At 50.6% G+C, this 21,290-nt stretch overlaps 1 protein-coding gene across 1 annotated transcript in view; it reads left to right on the top strand.

Annotated features, from left to right (window-relative positions):
- LOC146805332 (cilium assembly protein DZIP1-like) overlaps nt 1–21,290 on the top strand; it is a 1,720,714-nt gene that overhangs the window by 912,060 nt on the left and 787,364 nt on the right. Inside the window, exon 12 of the mRNA XM_085622543.1 lies at nt 459–503. Within this exon, the coding sequence (XP_085478669.1) occupies nt 459–503 (45 nt within the window). The remainder of the gene's footprint in view (nt 1–458; nt 504–21,290) is intronic.

Here is a 21,290-nt window from a genome sequence, read left to right as displayed (position 1 = left end):
ATGGAGTACAATATTGTGGTTTGTTCCATGATCTTCTCTTTTTGGAACGCAGTAATGTTTGTGGCTAAGGAAAGCAGAGACGTCCCAAGCTGCACAAGGTGGGATTGCCTAGTTGATGTGCTATAGTGATTTTCGAAGGTGGGACAAGCTGTATCTTCTCAAAGCCACTGTCTTTGGCAGGAATGAAGGCATGTCCTAAGCTTCCAGGGACTCTGACATAGTGTTGATAGGTTTTTTTAAAAATGTATAACTGTATTAACACAATGTGATTAACATACACTGAAATCGAGATATTCTTTGAGAAACTGTTTATTTTAATACTGCGTGATGTAGGCCTCAATTTTAAAATAGTTAGTGCTGCTCACATATGGTAATACATTCAGGAACCATTTATGCTTTTGATTGAAGGTGCCATCCTTTACCCTCTGTGGCTTAACCACATTACTTCTGTATTTCAGAACCTGCTCCTGCTGTCCAAGAAAGTAGTAGTCAAGGAGCCACAAGTGAGTCTTATTCTATTCTTATACATTTAAAGTATCACTGCTCACATGTGTACATTTGCCACTGTCTCTAATCATGAATGTGAACTTGGTCACATAGCAATTGCCTGCTTCAGTTTCCTATATATGCTTTATTTCTTTTACATGCTTTATTGTCAGATGCACTTAACCCAGGGCAGTGGAACAGCACCCCAGTGTGATTCATAGTGAAACATGGTTCCAACGTTTTAAGATAGGTCATAGATGTATGCAAAATCATCCCAGTCATACCATGTAGGCCTGCCTAAGATGAGATTTTCGCATTGTCTCACACCTTCGTTCTTCTTTGTTGCATCTTCAGTATGTGTTAAATATATCTGCAGCGTCCGTGAACCACTGTTTATTGTCTGCTCTGCAATTTTGAGCCAGACGCAAAGGAGAGGGCACCTAATGAAGACAAGTACCTTCCACAGCTGCTCAATATCATAACATAAGGGCAACAGGATAATTAGCACATGTCCCTTTTATCTCACTCATCACAGGCAAATAAACAGTGTTTCCTTCTTGAGTCAGCCAGTAAGGCTACAATATGGAAAACAATAGTTAGTTGCTGCATTTTAGGCATGCTGATTGGCAAAGACAATCTCAGCATTTTGGTACAGAAATCTAATTTTCATTAACAGTGGATCCCAAACTTTTCAAGAGGGAATTTATCTCAAACTTTTCAAGAGTGAATTTATCTCTTCCCTAATGTTAAAAAATATAAGGGAGCTTTGGAGCTGCTCATTGTATGGGCCGTTGCCTAAGCTCAGGAAAGTGATGCAGGACTAAAAGCCAACTGAGAGTTGATAGAGAAGGCAGAACCTTGGTAAGGTAATTAAGAGGACCTGAACTGATAGTCCGCCAAACTCCATATCTATCTGAGCTTGAAATCATTCAGATTAGCAATATTTTGACTCCTGGCCAGGAGGTTTAGCTCTCATGCTTGCAACACCATTGAAATATTGATTGTTCTGAAGGGTGCACATGGGCCTGGTGGTAAAGCCCATTGCTGGGGGATATCTTCCAGCCAAGAAATGCTGTGGTGCCATGGTCTCAGGGAGAAGAGCAACAAGGGTTGGAGTTTGGTTGCAGTGCAGCAATGGGCTGATTGTCCCACACTCTGCTTTGTAACCATCACCTTAAGTTTATCTTAAGTATCAACGGGGTAATTTATTTTCAAAGTATTAATCACTTTAGTTTAGGCAACGCAGTTGCTCTCGCATTTAGAATCATAAACATATTTTTGAAAAAAGTATTCTTGAAAAAAGGTGCTCTATTGTTGGGAAAGGAATGGTGTTCAGGATCAAAGTGAGTGAGTGAGGGTAGTGGACAAGGGAGAGGTAATGGGACATATATATATCTCAAATTCACATAGTGAGACCTATCCAGCCTAACACAGGTCAATTGTTTCTGTAAAAACACATAGCATTAGAAGACACTGATAATGAATTTCAGTCGGTGGGGGTTGTATAATAGTAGTAGTCAACGTTTCAAGCTCTAGGATGTTCAAGGTGATTCAAGCCTTAGAGTGAGGTCTTCATCAGGACTGTGTGAAAGGAGCACCTGAAAGCAATTGGATACTCCATATTAGGGGGAGGTTTCAAATTGGCAGGTTGTGAATGCTCATACTAAAATGTAGTGGTTACCTAATCTGGCCAACAGCACGAACAATCAGACTGTGCAGTCAAGGAGAGTGGGCTCAACAGAGCTCCTGAAGTCAGAGAAGACACAAGATCAGATTACAAGCTACTCAGTCATACTGAGATATCAAATGTCTGTTCCGGCACTAACATATCACTTACTAATTTCTGGGGAACAGTACGGCCCAGAGTGCACGCACGAGCATCCGTAGTTAAACTCTGGGTCGCAAGATCCCTTGCAGTAATATGACAAATCTATCAAACAAAGGAAAAACAATGCTAAGTTCTGGCTGGTTTTCAAAAGGCATGGATTGGTCAGGTGTAAGGTTAACATTCAATGGGCTGGTTCTAATGGTATGACATAGAGTGATATATACGAATGAGAATCAACACAGATTTTGTATGATGAGGAGAAAACTAACAAACCCTACGTAGGGAGCTGACAATCTGGAATTTGATTATTGCGCTAGGATCATATATATGTATATACAATTTTAGCCGTAGTGTACCGCATCTTCACAGCAGTGGAACACTTATCCTAGTGGTTCGTGCTTAAACTGTCAAGACGTCTACCTACTAATGCAATTGTGGGGTAGGTGGGAACATTTACTGGCCCTCAAGCACGCATAAGATGAGAAAATCAATAAATAAATACCGCACTCATGCAATGGAATGGTGCTAAGTTTCACAAATTAACCGTTCGTACACGTGGTGACAACGTAAACAGTTGCGATGAGTAAAGAATGCCCTTAAAGGTGGTTAAATATAAAAGACCAAGAGGTTAAACATACTCCTCATAGTTATGGTATAGCCCCTGAAGGGTCGTGAAAAGTGCTATTCACAACGCAACGTTCGTTATCCACTTTAACTACCTTAAAATAAATGACACCGAATAAATCGTTCTGCCTGTGGCTTTAGTTAATCAAGCAAGTGGGCGATCGTCCCCGCTAATGATCATAAACGCGATGTCACATACCTCAAACTATAACCATCCGGCTGCAACCCTCAAGAGAAAGTGGGTCCCGGCTGAAGCACTCTGCATGAGAAAGACACGAGCGGTTACGTGCATGTTGAGTGCAGTCACTCACTGCCTTCATGTACTGTACCGAGCCGTGCTCCCACGTGCAGTTTAAGCAGTTTAAAGCCAAAGATTTTTAGAACCTATATACTGTCTATATTGAAGGTTCACTTGCCGTCAGTACAGTCTTGTTTCTATGAAAAATAAAGATTGGATGGCGAGGGAGCATTATTTATTAAGAAGGATAGGAAGTACTACTGTCAGGAAAAGGAAGAATTGGTTAGTGGGTGCATGAGAATGACACAGGGAAATGAGGGAGGAAGTAACAAGTAGGGTTGGCGGTGGACAAACAAGGAGCCCAAAGGGTAAAGAGGGAAGAGCGGGAGGGTGGAGCAAGAGAAGGTAGCTAGCAGGAGGGACAAGGAGCACCCAGGGTAAAGAGTGAGGGCAGGAAGGGGGGACGTGGCTAGCCGGCCACCATGGCGGACATGAGCTCATAGTGCTCTGACTGATAACCCCAGTAATCCGCCACAATTCTCCTTAAAGTGCGTCATCCACATACGCAACCGGTGGAATCCACCAGCCCGGGCGCGGCGCAATTAGAGGAACCCCTCATGGTGCTGTTTTCCTAGCGGAAGACGTAGTTGTAGGCGGGAAAGAAATTGCGGCCTGCGAGGGGCGAAGCAGTGAGACAGAGAGAGCCACAGGCAGATCGTAGTGGAGTGCTCGGAGCAAGGGAAGCGGGAGCCGCGGCGCACTCCTTGTGGTGTCCTCTACAGACCCTAAGAGTGAGTCTACCTGCTGCGCCAACGAGGGAGGTGAGGAACCTGGTGGTGCGGCCAACGGACCGGGAAGGAGACGGAGTGCGGCACGTGGGCCACCGCCTCGTGCGGAGAGGAGGCCTGGGGCTTCTAATCTGGTGAGGGAAATGGTAGGCCCCTGTGAGGCGCCCTGACCCACCCTGGATGCAAGTATGAAGCGGGAGCGGAGTGCCTGACCTGCCGTAGAGTCGCGCGGTCTACCAGGACTGGTGCAGACCCGGGGGGGAGCCCCCCAGGGAACGAGACATCGCGGAGGAGGAGTATGAGGTTGTAAGTGGGAAAGGAATTGCGGCCTGCGGGAGACGAAGCTGTGAGACAGAGACCCCCACCGGGCGGTGGACGCCCGCACTGCCAGACAGATCGTAGTAAAGTACACGGAGCAAGCAAAGCGGGAGGTGCGGCGCACTCCCTGTGGTATCCTGTGTAGGCTTGAGGAGTCGGATTGCCCCCTGCACCAACGAGGGAGGTGAGGAACCTGGGGGTGCGGCCTGCGGACTGGGAGTATGAAGGAGTGAGGCGAGTGGGCGACCGCCTCGGGCAGAGAAGAGGCCTGGCGCATCCAAGCAGGTGAGGGGAGCATGTGGCCCCTGGGAAACACAACGACCTGCCCAGGGAGACGTACGAAGTGGGAGCGGGGTGCCTGGCTTGCCAGAGAGCCGTGCGGCATACCAGAACTGGCCCGGATCCAGAGGGGAGCCCACCAGGGATCACGACATAGCGGAGGCAAAGGCAGTGGGGGAAAGGGGTCTCCAGACCCAGCTGAATCCTGCGTGCTGGGGGGGACTTCGTGAATGGACCTCCTGGTGGCGCTAGGCACTATAGATTGGCGTTGACGAAGACGCGCGCCCGCACCTTCACAGGATTGCTGAAGCAGCCCCGTTGACTGGGGGGGCGGCCCACACAGCGGCGCAGGAGTTCGGAGAGGGGACCCCCCTTGACGAGCCCAGGTCGCAGAGGATATAGGGACATAGCTAAAGGGGACCAAGGGCCCACATGCTCCGGGGAACATACCTGAGATGAATTGAATGGAGCCAGATGAGGTAACCCTGGGTGAGGCTTACATGGACTGATCACACACGTGGGCCGAGTACTCCCGGCTGCAGCCTACACTAGAGGTCGGGAATGAAGTGGGCAGGAGGAGGCGGCAACCAGTGACACCACAGCTAATGCATCTCTGCCCTACACGGCGCGAAGGATATCCGCTGGCCTACTGCAAGAAGGTACAGAAGAAGGGTGCTCATCTGCAGGCGAGCGGCAAGATCTGACTGTGTTTGCCGCTTGGGGGACCCCCGAGGAGACCTAGCGACGGAATTGCAGATTCAGCTATGTGAGATGCAGGAGCAGGAGTGAACCACTGAGCACACTGAGTACACGCATTACCCTCAGTGCTGTGAATACGCACATACATTGCGGACTGGTTATGCCCGCCCTTCCACTGACTAAGCCTCACCCAAACCCCGCCAGCCATGGGACCCCAACTTCGGGGAAGCGAATATGCCCAGTAACTCCAAGAGGGAGATGTGATAGACAAACTAGCATGTGCCACTGCCACCAGCGGGTATCCGTTTCTTCTGACACAGCAGGCGGAACAGTAGGCGCATACACGCTTCTGGAGCTGCATTTGCTAGCCTGAGCTGCCTCTGAAGCAGAGTATACTACACAAGTACCGCACTCCGTGACTGATAGATTCGCAGGAGGCCCTGGTGAGAGGAGAGAATTTTCACTGCCACAGCTTGGGTGTGCAGAGCTTACAGTGAACAAGGAGCGGATGCAGCAGAGAGCCTGCCAGTTGAGGCTGGGATAGGAGGCCTCAACAGGGCAAGTAATCTCAGTGACACACTCCTACGTGACAGTCGGTTCCCCCACTGAGCCCCCTCGCGGTCACATTGTTTACAGCGAATCTTGCCAAGCGCCAGTCGTGAATGCCCTCAGCGCAACAGCTCATGATGGGGCGCATGAGAGCCAAAATGAAGCAGGGACCGCTGCAAGCTGGTACTCTGGACTCTCCGCATATGAGGGAGGAGAACGAAATGGAGCCAGCATCTGCAGCGCTGGCAGCCAAAATGAATTCCGTCCTCGTGGCTGTGGAGACAATAGGGACCGCACTAGAACATACCAGGACATCCCTGGAAATGCGGATCGACAAGGTCACATCTGACTTTACGCTTCTGCATGCGGACCACCACAAACTAACTGACAGGGTTGCTGCTCAAGGTCAAGTGCTCCAAGATCTCCAACCGGTTTCCCACAGTCATGCAGCTGCATTACAAGATATGATGGAGCGGATACATGCTCTAGAAGATAGGGCGGAGGATGCGGAAGGGCGCTCGCGCCGAAACAACATCAGAGTGGTGGGATTGCCCCAAGGGGAAGAGGGTAGGCACCCTGAACAGTACACAGAGAACTGGCTGCGAGACCTACTTCCGAAGGGAACACTATTGAATCAGTTTGCGGTGGAAAGAGGCCACCGGGTGCCAGCCCACAGGCCTCAACCGGGAGCCAGACCGCGTCCGTTCCTGTTCAAACTCCTCAACTACAGGGACAGGAACGTGGTACTGCGGGAGACCCGGATGTTGGAAGAACTGACAGTAGGTGGCAGCCGCATCATGCTTTTCCCTGATTACACGGCCCTGGTGCAACGCCGTAGAAGCAGCTATACGACGGTGAAGCGACAACTCCGAGAGCTGGAGCTCCCATACTCCCTGTTGTTCCCCGCCAGGCTGCAAGTGGTAGCAAAGGGTAAAACACAATTTTTCAACACACTTGCAGAGGCATGGGACTGGCTAGAAGAATTGGGTCTTTGAACGGTGAAGAGGCCACCAGAACCGGACAACGAAGAGACTACTGGCAGGAGAGGCAGGCGTCGCCCACGTCACAGGGCACCTTGCGGAGCAGCGGCCAGAACGGTGGCCCAAAGTCCAGAGAGGATGAGAAAGGAGCATCAAAATGTCCTGGAAGCGGTCATGACTCTTGGTACACCGAACAGTCAAGCCTATCGGGAGCCTTCTATGCAACGTACGGTGGTGTCGAGTGGAGCATCGACGCCATCGACCGAACTTTGCATGCCGGTGGTCCCTCCGCAGACTGCGGATGATATCATAGGATGAGAAGACAGATACTATGAACATTGTAGACGACTGCACATGCAAGTACTATGTTGAGGGCTGTGCTGGTTTGTGTGTGATGTGGGAGAGGCGGGGGGACTGGCAGGACACCGTGTGCATCTCCTGGTGGGCTGCCGTTCGGGCTCTGCCCCACTTATGTCAAAACACCTGGTGTATCCTGGAGGGGGTGGCCCTTACATACACGTAGCTACTCCACGTTGGCGCTTGAGGGCAGCTGTCTTAGTGAACTGGGATAATGGGTTCTCGAGTGGCGAACCGTATGCGTGGGAAATGAGGGGGATGGTCATGACAGATTGCTTATTGCGCACACGCCCCACCAGGCCACACACTGACCTAGTCCTTTTTCCCCATGCATGGTCACATAATTTGGACGGAAAGCTTTGAGATGTTCGCCCCATACGTTCTGTTCTTACTAGTTCCTAAGTTGTTATGGTTACCACAGACTGGTTCACATGTACCTGGGTGTGCCCAGTGCTTACAAAAAGGCACCCCACCCCTGGCCTCACGGCAGATTATACACCCTAGCAATGGCAAGAGTTAATATAATCACATGGAACATACGCGGTATGCACACACCCTCACGTAGATATTCCATATTTGCTTATCTTCAAAGACACTCAGTTGGCATAGCCCTATTACAGGAGACACACCTAACACAGCTGGAGCTCAACCGACTGTGCAGGCGCTGGAGGGGCCAGGTGTACGGCACTGTGTACTCCGCACACACTAGGGGCACACTCATTTGGGTGAGGGCAGGCGTCCCATTTGTTAGCACAGACACGGTAGTAGACCCGAAAAGGCAGATACACCCTGGTGCGCGGAATGCTTAACGGTCAGCACATATTGTTAGCCTCAATCTATGCTCCAAATGCCTATCAAGTGCCATTCCTGACGGGGCTGTCGCAGGTGCTAACTGCGTATGCTGGCCTCGCCTGGCTGCTAGGTGGCAACTTCAACTCAGTACTCGACATTCATATGGATATATCCTCCCCCCCCTTCGGGTCACGTCTGCGAGGTCCAATGCACAGGCACTCACGGACTGGCTCTCACACAGGGCATTTCTGGATGTGTGGCGGGTCCTCCATCCAGTAGACCGTGTTCACTCCTATTACTCCGCGACGCACAACCTGCATGTCTGACTTGATAGGGTGGTGAGGTCCCAGTCTCTACTACCGTTAGTCGAGGCCTCGGAATATTTAGGTCGGACACACTCCGATCATAACCCCTTGCAGATCCACATCAGTTGGGAAGCTGATCGACCCCCTATCCCCACATGGCGCCTACAGCCTAAGGCGTTGGAAGATCCCGCGTTCCGCTGGTCACTGGGGACCGCTATCCTGACATACTTTGAACTTAATGAAGGCACGGCAAGTAGCGTGCTGGTGGGATGCCCTCAAACAATAATCAGAGGTCACTGCTTAGGTGCCACCTGGAATGTACGGAAGCGGCTATCGATGGCTATTGCTCACCTCGAATCCCAATTACTGCAATTCGAGCGGGGGGAAGGGGGAGGTAGACAGCTGAGCCGCCTGGAGGACCTTCGGGCGCAACTAGCGGAGCTCTTAGAGTGGCTGCAGTGCCATAACTATGCAACCCACACAGCCCACACACACGCTACAGCGGACAGGGCAGGCCGCTTACTCGCTTGGCTGCTGAAGCAAGGCAATGCTTGTGCTCTGATTGCGGCGATACGCACAAGGAAGGGAGATCTGGTGTATACGCAAAGAGAGATCCACAAGGTCATGGTGGACCACTATGCACAGCTGTACCAATCGCAAGTCCACTGTTCGGACCTCGAACTAGGTGGATTCCTGGAAAGGATCCATTTACCTGTAGCTTCGGCCGAGCACCAGGAGGCACTTAACTGCCCCCTAACCCTAGAAGAGATAGGAGAGGCTGTTGCATCCCTGACATCCGGGAGAACACCAGGGCCGGATGGCATACCGGCCAAATTCTATAAAGCCTACCGAGAGTCCTTGGTGCCGCAACTACACGCGCTCTGCTCAAAAGCACTGGAGCAAAACGCGCTTCCCCCTTCGGTGCGTGAGGCATACTTGGTGTGCCTGCCGAAGCCAGATCGAGACCCGACGGTCTTGGGATCTTATAGACAGCTGGCGCTTCTTAATGCCGACTATAAAATACTTGCCAAAGTCCTGGCGGAGCGTTTGGTGCCAGTGGTCTCAGCCCTAATCCAAAATGGGTTTGTGCCTAAGCGGAGTACGTCCCTGAACTTGCGGAGAATCTTTAGAGTTGCGGAAGAAAGCGTTAAAGAATGGCCAAGAGCGGGTTGCCTAATGTTGGACCTAGGAAAGGCCTTTGATTGTTTGGAATGGAGGTACTTGTCGACGCTGTTGCAGCACTATGATCTAGGGGCAGAATTTTTACAAATGGTAGGCCTCTTATATAGAAACCCCATAGTGCGGGTAAGGTTGGGTCCGTACATATCTGAAGCAGTGCCAGTATGCAGGGGCACTAGGCAGGGGTGCCCACTGTCGCCACTCCTGTTGGCATTAGCGATTGAACCTCTAGCGGCGGCCCTTCGTGCACTGGTGGGAGAGGGTATGACGCTGGGGGACGCAACACATCAGGTGTCGTTATATGTGGATGATCTGTTGGTGTACGTGGGGGATCTCGAGAACATCCCGGCCCAGCTGGCCCTCATACTGCGGGATTTTGTAGCTATCTCGGGACTACAGGTAAATGCCAGCAAATCCTGTTTGAATGCATTCGGAGGCGGGAGGCAGGATCCGGGATACACCCTTAACGGAACGAGAGTGGCGTGGAAAGAGGACACCTTCTGATACTTGGGAATACAGATATTCCTTCAACCACTGGACCTCTTTGACGGAAATGTGGGTAGAGCTGTTACGGCTATTAAGTCACAGATGCGTTTCTGGGGCACATTGCCGCTGACAGTCACGGGCAGGGTGGCATTGTCCAAAATGGTGATCCTTCCCAGGCTGTTGTACTACTTTGCAAACCTGCCATTATATATACCAGCGGCCCTTTTTGTCACGTTCTCTAAGCTGCTGCGGGATTTCATCTGGGGGAGTAGCCGACACAGGCTGTCACTACCGAAATGACATCTACCCACAGATCATGGGGGGCTGGCGGTGCCCTGCTTAGAGCACTACTACTTAGCATCGCAGCTGCAATGGCTAGCCCGCTGGTTTGCAGATAAAGGTCAGGATGACACGGCGACTGTGCTGCCCCCATATCTCTGGAACGGCTTCTTACGCTTTTCCATCCAGCTGTCAAACACACAACACCAACACCACTCCTCCTGAAGGTGGCGTACAAATGTTATCGCAGAAGCCTATTTCTCACCAGAACTCTGATACCTTATGCACCTGCGTTACCATTAGAGGGCTCCCCCAGCGGGGTACGGACACTTACTCCTCTAGCTCTGGCGCTTTGGAGGGATGCTGACATACAGACTCTAGGAGACCTGTACCGCCATGGCTCGCTGGCATCGTATGACTCGTTAGTAGAGGAAAAGGGACTTCCGCCAGGGCAATTCCTCATGCACCGCTCATTAGTTGCAACTTTGACCGCTAAATAAGGAGACATGTCCACAGAGCCAAATCAGCATCTTACCATATAATATCTCCACACTATGGGATGAGGTAGGCATCTGGTCCACTGGTTCGCAGCGTCTTTACGCACACATGCAGCAATCACATTGGAGCCACTCCAACACAAGTGGGAAACTGATCTGGGGAGGCCATTAGAAGACAGGGAATGGGAACGGGTATTGAAGGGACCAGTGCGCATTCCCAGGAATATGAGGCTCCGACAGATTCAGTTGTTCATAGTACATAGGGCATACCTTGCACCGGAGGCTATCAACAGGTATTTCCACTGTGTAGACGCAGTGTGTCCCAGAGGCACGGAGCCTGGGGTGGGTCTTGTCCACAAGCTATGGAGCTGCCATAGGATATACACATATTGGAGCACGATCAGCAAACTGCTACATATAAGTACCGGTCGTAGATTGCCCTTTGAATGGGAGGTATATCTACTGCACCAGTTTCGCAGAACCCCAGCTATGAAGGTGACATCCCGGTTTCTGGATCTGGGAATAGCGGTTGCCAAACGGTTGCTCACCAGAAGAGGGAAGGTGCAGGATCCCCCCACGTGCAGGCGTGGAGACACTCGCTCTATGCATGGGCTGGGGCGGAGGGGACCGCCATTAGGAGGGAGGAAACGTTGGGATCAAGGAAGGAACCAATAGCTGCTCAATGGGACGGTCTACTCCAGGCACTCCAGAGGGTTGAGGAGGAACATGTGATGGGACAACCTGAGGGGAGAGACCTAGGTCCAGGGTAGATACTGAAGTCTGCAATCTGGTGCGACCGCGTTGGTTCATGTTTCATATTTCATGTTTCATGTTCCATGCATGTGTTATTTCGCATCATCATCAGTGGAGAAAATGATAAGTGCCGTGGTAGGGGGATAATAGCCTATTTGTCATGCTGGGTGAGGTTACTGGGGAAGACAAGATGGAGGGTGGAATGGAGACACCGCCACTAGCGCTGGTCTGAGTTGGCATCGTTGGGATTGTTGGGGGTTAACTGTTTTTATTCTGCTATGTCTGTCTGGCTGTCCATAAGGAAATAACAGAAGGACTTATACATTGGACTCTCGAAACTACGCGGTCGCTGAATAGAGATGCATCCCATACAAGACAAGAACTGAATGCTATTCTTATATCTAATCTGGTGCGGCGGCCGTGCCTTGGATGGGTACGAGGCCCAGTATGTGTGCGATGAGAACTTGTATCTATCGCGATTAAATGCCACCATGTATGGAGTGTTCACAGCTTATGATGTCTTTCAAGTATCTGTAACCTTCAAAATATCAATAAAAAAACAGATTTAAAAAAAAAAAAGAGTGAGGGCATGAAGGACGAATGATAGGGAGATTCTGAGGAGTACCACATAAGGAGAAGAGAGCAGGGGAGGGATCCAGCAGGAGCAGACTCGAGTGGAAAGTGGGGGGAAGGAATGAGCACTGAGGATTCAGTAGAGAGGCCTGTACTTATGGAATAGTTCATATATACTTCATTGCAAGCAATCCATTGGAGGTGTAAATAATACAATAATACAACCCTGGTAGCCAGCAGCACCATGTGAAAGGGGAAGGCTCCTCTGGACTGGGTAAAAATGCCAGTCATTCAAAAGAAATTGTTTATTTAGACCATTGGCCCTTAAACACATAAAAACATTTTGATCTTATGTAAGTACCATCTTAATAAATATAAAATAGATGTAAAATTACATAAAATCCTAAATCCTTAAAAATTAAATTTTCATACAATTCATCACAAAAAATAATGTTTAACATTTCTGATTCTATAGACTCTTGAACACTTTTCAATTTTGTAGCATAAACTTTCCTATTGCACATGCTATGTCCAGGGAGTGCATTTCAGCTAACAAGTCGGCTGCCTGTATACAATTTTTAAAACTATATTTTAAAGAAAATGGACGTAGAAACAATTTCCATGCATCAACGACGTTTAAGCAATCTAAAAGTATATGCAAAATATCACATTTTATGCCTAAGTAGCAGGTACATTTCCCCTCAGGATCCATCGCAGCCCCTTTTATCTCTTTGTTCTCATAACCAGGATTAATTCCTATTCTAAACCTTAAAATTTCATTTCTAAGCCATCAATTAGGTAGTATAACTATGTACAGGAACTGTTGATCGGCCTGCCATGCCTTAATCATAAGGCGCACAGATTCTTTCCTCACTAAATACTGTCAATCCTGGTTTTGAGAAATTTCTTTCCCTATTATCTTAAGTTCTCGTTTTGCGCTATCAATTTGTAGATTATGATGGCACAATTTAACTTTCAATTCCCTACAAACCGTGGTTTCCCGAACTCTCTCTGCCCATTTCAATTCACTCCGCAAAATCTCATTTTTACACCATTGTGATATTTTTGCTCCTCCCCGCACCCCAGGCTTTGCCAGAATTTTATTAGTGCCACACGTACCATTATTTCCCAAGATTCCTTGCCGGTTTCTGTCTGAATCATAGAAGATCTGGGTAGGGACCGGAGATTTCTTACACATTTTCCCTCTTCGACGGCCCACCCCCTTTTACCGATGACTGAAGCATAACAATTCGGCTCCGTATTGCAATTAAGACAGTATCATGCCCATATAAGCTTTCAAAACAGGTCTATCTGACATCTCTCCATAGTTTTTATTAAATGTTTTCAACTTTTCAAGATGCGAAAGACAAAGTCTCGAGCTAGTGGGCAAAAAGGCTGATCAAAAAAATGATTGAAAGAGATGGGCCCAAACCGGACCCTAAGGATATAAACGGCAATAGGAATTACATCCTAAACAATGTCTGAAATTGTGACATGGAATGTATGTGTTTCTTCTCTGGGAGAAGGTGCCATTGTTTGGCCTAAAACAAGTAGCTGCTAAAGTTAGAGTTCTTTAATCAACATCATTTCCACATCACATTTTTCGGTGCTTGGTTTTATTAGCTTTATTTTTTCAACACCTTTTACATGAAGGTAGTGCAAGCTGTTGTGGATTCAAGGAAATCCCAGAATAGTATTTCTTTGAAAGATATAAGCATTGTGTTGCCAGTCCTTGTTAAAAGATGATCACTTCTGCAGTTGGACAGTTCCCACACTGCAATGTTTGCCTGCCCTCGCCTCACCTTAACATCACTGCTCAGAATATTTAGACAAACTGCAAGTTGCATCATCATGCGGAAGTATGACAATCCGGGTTTCAAGTCATTAGCACTGTGCATTCTAGGGCTTGTAGTTCTATATTTCCAATTGTACGAATAGATGACCTATGCGTTTCATAAGGGAGAGTGCTATTGTCTAAAAATGCAGTACTATGAGAGGGGACAAATAACATTCATCATTGTTTATCTTGCTGGCAAGGGCTGCGATGTATCCCAAGAGAAATAATAAGTTTGCAAGCAAAGGCGTAATGAGCGACAAACTGTCTACGTACTTTTGCAGTACTTTACTTTAGCCCAAATAAGCACTACCTCACTATATATAATTACATTACTTACATATATACAATATAGACAGTGCAAAAAACAACACAAAACATTTTAACATAAAAAAACATGTGGACTAATACACTTTTTTTTCTCAAACAATGTTGGAACCTGTTTTCTGTTAGGTCCTCAACTGACCTCAAGCGACCACTGCGCCCTCCACGGCCTGGTCGCCCCCACGCTGCCCGCCTGCTCTGCCTACCTCCTTACCTGCTGCCTGCCCGACCTCGGATCCCCGGCGCCCCAGCCGCCGCAGGGCCGCCCGACCTCGGCTCCCCGGCGCCCCAGCCGCCGCAGGGCCGCCCACCAAGCCCGCATAGGTTTTCCCGCCGTTCCCTGCCGCGACCCCGCCCCCCTGCCTGCCGATTGGCCCCCGCGCTCCCCGCCTCCCAGCGGACCCTCCCTCCCGGCTCCCTTCTTAAGGGGACCCAGACCTCGGATCAGGAGCGACCACTGCGCCCTCCACGGCCTGGTCGCCCCCACGCTGCCCGCCTGCTCTGCCTGCCTCCTTACCTGCTGCCTGCCCGACCTCGGATCCCCGGCGCCCCAGCCGCCGCAGGGCCGCCCACCAAGCCCGCATAGGTTTTCCCGCGGTTCCCTGCCGCGACCCTGCCCCCCCGCCTGCCGATTGCCCCCCGCGCTCCCCGCCTCCCAGCGGACCCTCCCTCCCGGCTCCCTTCTTATGACGCCCCCTGAGCGACCGCGCAGCGGACGCGCGCAGCGGGAGCACCGATTGAGCGCCGAAGGTGCGCCAAAGGTAAGCCCGTCTACGCCCGTCTGCGCCTGGACCGCGCCCCGCGCCAGGACCCCTGGCCCCCGCAGACCCCAGCCCACCCGCCGGACTTACGACGCCGCCACCCTCAACGCACTCAACACCGGCCGAATCCCAGGATGCTACCGAGCCACCCCGAGACGCACCCACGGACCCTTCAGCTGCCACTCCTGCAAGTTCACCTGCATCCGGACCTGCACTGCACCAACACTCACCAAGCCGAAAACCAGCAGCAACCACCTGAAGTGCATCCTGCTCAACACCCGCTCCGTCCACAAACACGCCGTCCAACTCTGGAATCTCCTCGACACCACAGCTCCTGACGTCGCCTTCCTCACGGAAACATGGACGAACGCCTCCTCAGCGCCCGACATCGCCATCGCCATCCCAGAGGGCTACAAGATCACCCGGAGGGACCGCGGCAACCAGACCGGAGGAGGCATCGCCATCATCCACAGGAACACCATCCGCATCACGACCAACACCGATGACACCCTGACAACCGCCGAACACCTGCACTTCCAGATCCACACCGACCCCAAGACCACCCTCAGAGGCACCCTGATCTACCGACCCCCGGGACCCTGCACACCATTCAGCGAAGACATCGCCGACTTCATCAGCCCACACGCCCTCCCCTCCGCTGACTACATCTTCCTCGGGGACCTCAACTTCCACCTGGAGAACGACAACGACCGCAACACCACCACCCTGCTTGACAACCTCGCCAACCTCAGACTCAAGCAGCTGGTGACCACCCCCACCCACCTCGCCGGACACACACTCGACGCCGTCTTCTCATCCAGCAAGGACATCGTCTTCAGCCACGCCACCGGACTCCACTGGACGGACCACAGCTGCATCCACTTCAGCTTCAGAAGGACCACGATCCACCACCACCAGCCACAGGTTGCACGAAGAAGCTGGAACAAGATCACAGCCGACCAACTCGCCGCATCCCTGAGCCAGCACCCACCCGCCAGCTCAGCGAACCCCAGCCAGGCCGCCGACAACCTCACGAAGTGGATCAGCAACTGCGCGGACGAACTCGCCCCTCTGAGGACCCCGCCCAGCTGACCTGGCAGCAAGAAGGCCCCTTGGTTCACCGACGAACTCAAATGCTCCAAGAAGAACTGCCGAGCCCTCGAGAAAGCCTGGAGAAGAGACCCAACACTGGACAACATGACTACCCTCAAGCTCGCCACCCGAAAGCACCACCAACTGATCCACGCCACCAAGAAAACAGCATTCAAGGACCGCCTGGACAACAACGCACACAACAGCAAGGAACTCTTCAACATCGTGAAAGAGCTCTCCAACCCCAACGCCGGAAACAACGACACCACCCCATCGCAAGACCTCTGCAACTCCCTCGCCTCGTACTTCCACAACAAGATCGCTGACATACACAACAGCTTCAGCACACAAACAACGCCCCCCACGACCGCACCAACGCCCCCCACCACCACCCTCAGCGCCTGGACACCGATCAACACCGAAGACACCATCCGCACAATGAACTCCATCCACTCCGGATCCCCAACCGACCCCTGCCCTCACCACGTCTTCAACAAGGCTGACGCTGTCATCGCACCCCACCTGTGGGACATCATCAACACCTCCTTCGACACCGCCACCTTCCCGGAGAGCTGGAAGCACGCCGATCTCAGCGCTCTACTAAAGAAACCAACAGCGGACCCCACCGAACTCAAGGACTACCGCCCCATCTCGCTCCTCCCGTTTCCAGCCAAAGTCATCGAGAAGACAGTCAACAAGCAGCTGGCCGCCTTCCTCGAGACGAACGGATCCCTCGACCCTCACAGTCTGGCTTCCGGGCCAACCACAGCACCGAAACCGCCCTCATCGCTGCCACCGATGACAGCCGAGCCCTGCTGGACAACGGAGAAACAGCGGCCCTCATCCTCCTAGACCTCTCCGCGGCATTCGACACTGTCTGCCACCGCACCCTAGTGCAGCGCCTCAACAACGTCGGAATCCAGGAGAAGGCAGTGGATTGGATCATCTCCTTCCTCGTTGGAAGGACACAGAGAGTTCGCCTACCCCAGTTCAGATCTGCAGCAACAGAAGTCATCTGCGGCGTTCCCCAAGGCTCCTCGATCAGCCCCACCCTCTTCAATGTCTACATGAGCCCCCTTGCGGCCATCGCACGCCAACACAACCTCAACATCATCTCCTATGCCGACGACACACAGCTGATCCTCTCCCTCACCAACGATCCCGCCACCGCCAGAGCCAACCTACACCAAGGGATGAAAGACGTAGCCGAATGGATGACGACCAGCTGCTTGAAACTGAACTCAGACAAGACGGAAGTCCTCATCCTGGGCTCCTCGCCCTCCGCCTGGGACGACTCCTGGTGGCCCCCCGCCCTGGGCACCGCACCCAAACCGACAGACCACACACGCAACCTGGGCTTCATCCTGGACTCCTCCCTCTCCATGACCAGACAAGTCAACGCCGTCTCCTCGTCTTGTTTCAACATCCTGCGCATGCTACGTAAGATCTTCCGGTGGATCCCCACCGAGACCAGGAAGACGGTCACCCAGGCCCTCGTCACTAGCCGTCTGGACTACGGCAACGCCCTCTAGGCCGGAACCACCGCCAAGCTCCAGAAGAGACTCCAGCGGATCCAGAACGCCTCAGCGAGACTCATCCTCGACATCCCCAGACACAGCCACATCTCCAGACACCTGAGAGACCTGCACTGGCTCCCGGTCAACAAGAGAATTACCTTCCGGCTCCTCACCCACGCACACAAAGCCCTACACAACCAAGGCCCGAGTTACCTCAACAGCCGCCTCAACTTCTACGCTCCCAAACGCCATCTCCGATCGACCAGTCACGCCCTCGCCGCCGTCCCCCGCATCCGAAGAGCGACAACAGGAGGAAGGTCCTTCTCCCACCTGGCCGCCAAGACCTGGAACTCCCTCCCTCCCTCCCTACGCCTGACCCAAGACCACCTCTCCTTCAGGAAGAAGCTCAAGACCTGGCTGTTCGAGCAGTAGCAGACCCCCCCCCCCCCCCCAAGCGCCTTGAGACCCTCCGGGTGAGTAGTGCGCGTTATAAATGCCTTTGATTGATTGATTGAAGCTTAAATCAAGTTCCTCTAGAGGTCAGATACAATTTTATACTCAATTTTATGGACTCAAAGACTAGATATTCAAATTCTTTATCTCAAAATATTGTCTATTAGATCATTTTTGAGTGTCCATATTAACTCTGAACCTCTAAAAAATAAAATGCCTACGCGTTTCGACCTTCGTCGGGAGGAACCACAACAGAGTTCTTATGGAACGTGCTGACGTCAGCACGTTCCGGATCCAGGAAGTTCAGAACAGCGGGGCCGGCATCGGCCACGCCAAAAATATGGCGGTCGAGCCGGCCCCCTCCGCTACAGCCGGGGGCGTGCCTCTCACGCACCTAGGTGACGCGGCGGGCGCGCCCCCTACACCTATTGGCCCAGGCATGACCCGGAAGTGATTGGAATCACTTCTGGGTCGCGACGATGGGCAAACGTCCGGCCAGTAGGTCTGGCCGGACCATCATGGGTATAAAGGGCTGGGGAGCCCAAGAATCGGCCTCTTGTTTCCTGACTCCCCAGCCTGCCCCCCACGCCTTGCTAGGAGGCGGTAACGTTTGATTTTCCCACCCACCATCCCCTTAGAAGCAAATAGGTTGTAGGGGTTTTTTGGTTGAGGAATGTTTAAGCTTATGTATATAAGATAATTGTCAAGGTTGTGTATAAATGCAATTTGTTTATCACAGGTCGTCTATCGTCGTATTTTGATTTCTGTTGGTCAGGCGGTAAGGTCATGATTGGTGAGCAGTACATTTAGGGTCCTTAGAGGGCGGCGCCATTCCCGAATGGTGTCGCCCAAGTGGGAGGGACAACTGGTCTCTCCTAGAACTCCAGGGGCAGTTGGGTGTGGGGGAGGAGGGAGTCACGCTTTCTCTAGGCTGATTGGCAATTTCTCGCACGTGCACAACGGCTGCAAGGGCCCCTTTATGGAGATCAGGTACAGAGCGTACGGTGGTAAGCGGGGGGGAAATACCCTCACGGTGAACGGGCCCTCTGCGCATGCGCACTCCGGCTGGAGGGCGTGGCTAGAAATTTATAAGGATCTGACGCCAGTTAGTGACCTTCCCGTAGGCTCTATTAGGGACGCAGAGAATAAAGTTTGGAAAGATTAATGAAGATATGTTTAGATATGGATAGGAAACCTTTGTATTAGAGTTATGTTAAGGTTAGCCATCGGATATCTGTACTTATCAATTGTAATCAGTGTAAAGTCTACTTTTTGTAAGTATTGTAATTATGATTAATGTTTATTAATTGTGTATAATAAATACGGCCAGGGGGTGTCACGCCCCCGCATTCAAAACTTCTCTCCTGTCACGGGTCTTAAATGGGGAGGAGGGGGTGTAGGTAGTACCTGGCCATATAAATATACGGCTGAACGACTTCCCGTTTTACACGCAAAGCATCTGAAAGGGTTATTCTACTTATGACCTGAGATGAAGACAACCACGAGTATCCGGTAAATCAGTTCTAAACCAGTAAAGACGCCCCCCCAAAAAAACGGATTGATCCTTTTAAAAAGAATGGACCAACGACTGAAAGTGGTACCGAGATTAATAACTGTATCAACAAACTTAGAACCGGCGGTGAAATATTGTCACCATACATTTCTAGCACAACAAAGAACAAAGATTCTGGCATAATGTCCTACATGGAAATTACACTGCCCTGATGAAGACCTTCGCATAAGCACTCTGTTGTGGTTCCTCCCAACGAAGGTCGAAACGCGTTGGCATTTTATATTTTAGAGGTGCAGAGTTAGTATGGACACACAAAAATTATCTAATAGAGAATATTTTGAGATTGAGAATTGGAATATCTAGTCTTTGAGTCCATAAAATTGAGTATAAAATTGTATCTGACCACTAGAGGACCTTGATTTAAGCTTCAGTTGAGGACCTAACAGAAAAGGTTCCAACAATGATTAACAATGCGTAGGACAAACATTGTTTGAGAAAAAAAAGTGTATTAGTCCACATGTTTTTTTATGTTAAACTGTTTTGTGTTGTTTTTTGCACTGTCAATATTGTATATATGTAAGTAATGTAATTATTGATATAATTGCAATGTTATTGAAAGGGTATGTTTAAAACATATTGGTCTAAGGAACCGAAAAACATATAAAAAAAGATAGGAGAAATTACTCAAGGCCCATAGTTAATAAAAAGGACAGGCAAAAGTAATAGTCTGATTTATGGTTTCAGAGGTACTCTGTTTATATGTATTTGTCTTGATTCCTTCCTCTTAATTCCTTAACAGAATCACTCCCCTATCATTGATGCAGAACAGTATGTAGGCACTGCAATATCTGCGATATCGATCAAAACTTTTTTATCCATGTGATTTGCTCCAATACAATGTATTTTTAACACTTTTGTTTATTGGAATTTCGATAAGCACATCAGCACAGCATATTTTAGATACTGATTCGGTACAGTGGAGATTGCTTAATAGCACTGGTCTTTAAAGTCTTCTGGATATATGCAATAGTAACAGTTCTTATTACGGCTCACAGTGTAATCAGGAGCAGTCAGTCTCCCGCAGGGGATAGGGCAGGGGATCGGGGTGTTGCCACTTTGCCAGGAGGACTATATGAGCTCCATTACAATGTATAAGGTTATGAAAATTATAACTACATATAGTCTGTGTGCTCATTTAACTCAAACTATGTGGAATATCTACCAAGGCGGCCATGTATGGTTGTGCAAGGGCAACAGAAAACCTAGACTGACATTTACCAAGGCATGCAAGGCCACCTTGTGTGGCCCTGCGTGGCTTGGTGCATGTGGAGTAACACAAGGCAGGTCACTGTCACTACGACTTACTCTGCCACAGTATGGGTAGAGCCTGGGTGTTCCCATGTATCCACCCATGGATGTTGGCACCTTCCCAGGTTTACCGTTAGTGGAAGACCTGGGAACAGTTGTGACTACTCATGGGAAGCAGCAGTGGGGCAGCGAGAAGAGAAGAGTGGAAGGGGGACAATTCACTTACATGCCTGCCAGCAGACCGGCTGGCTGCCGCATCTCCTTCGTCCTCTCCGCCCTCTCCTTGGTTTCTCTGGTTGAAACAGGAAGCACCCGGGCTCCCAGGCTCCCATAGCAATGCAGTGTTGTGTTTCGTCTGAGCGCCAAACCAAGGAATGGGAGCCTGGGCATGTTCTCTAACCAGGCTGTAATGCAGACTAGGTGGAGAATATGCTATGTGCGCATGAATATTTGCCACTGCATGGTAATGCAAACAGCT

Source organism: Triturus cristatus, chromosome 8 (genome assembly GCF_964204655.1).
Source record: "Triturus cristatus chromosome 8, aTriCri1.1, whole genome shotgun sequence".
Lineage (NCBI taxonomy): Eukaryota > Metazoa > Chordata > Amphibia > Caudata > Salamandridae > Triturus > Triturus cristatus.
Note: the sequence above shows the minus strand (reverse complement) of the source record. Positions and strands in the feature narration are given on the sequence as shown.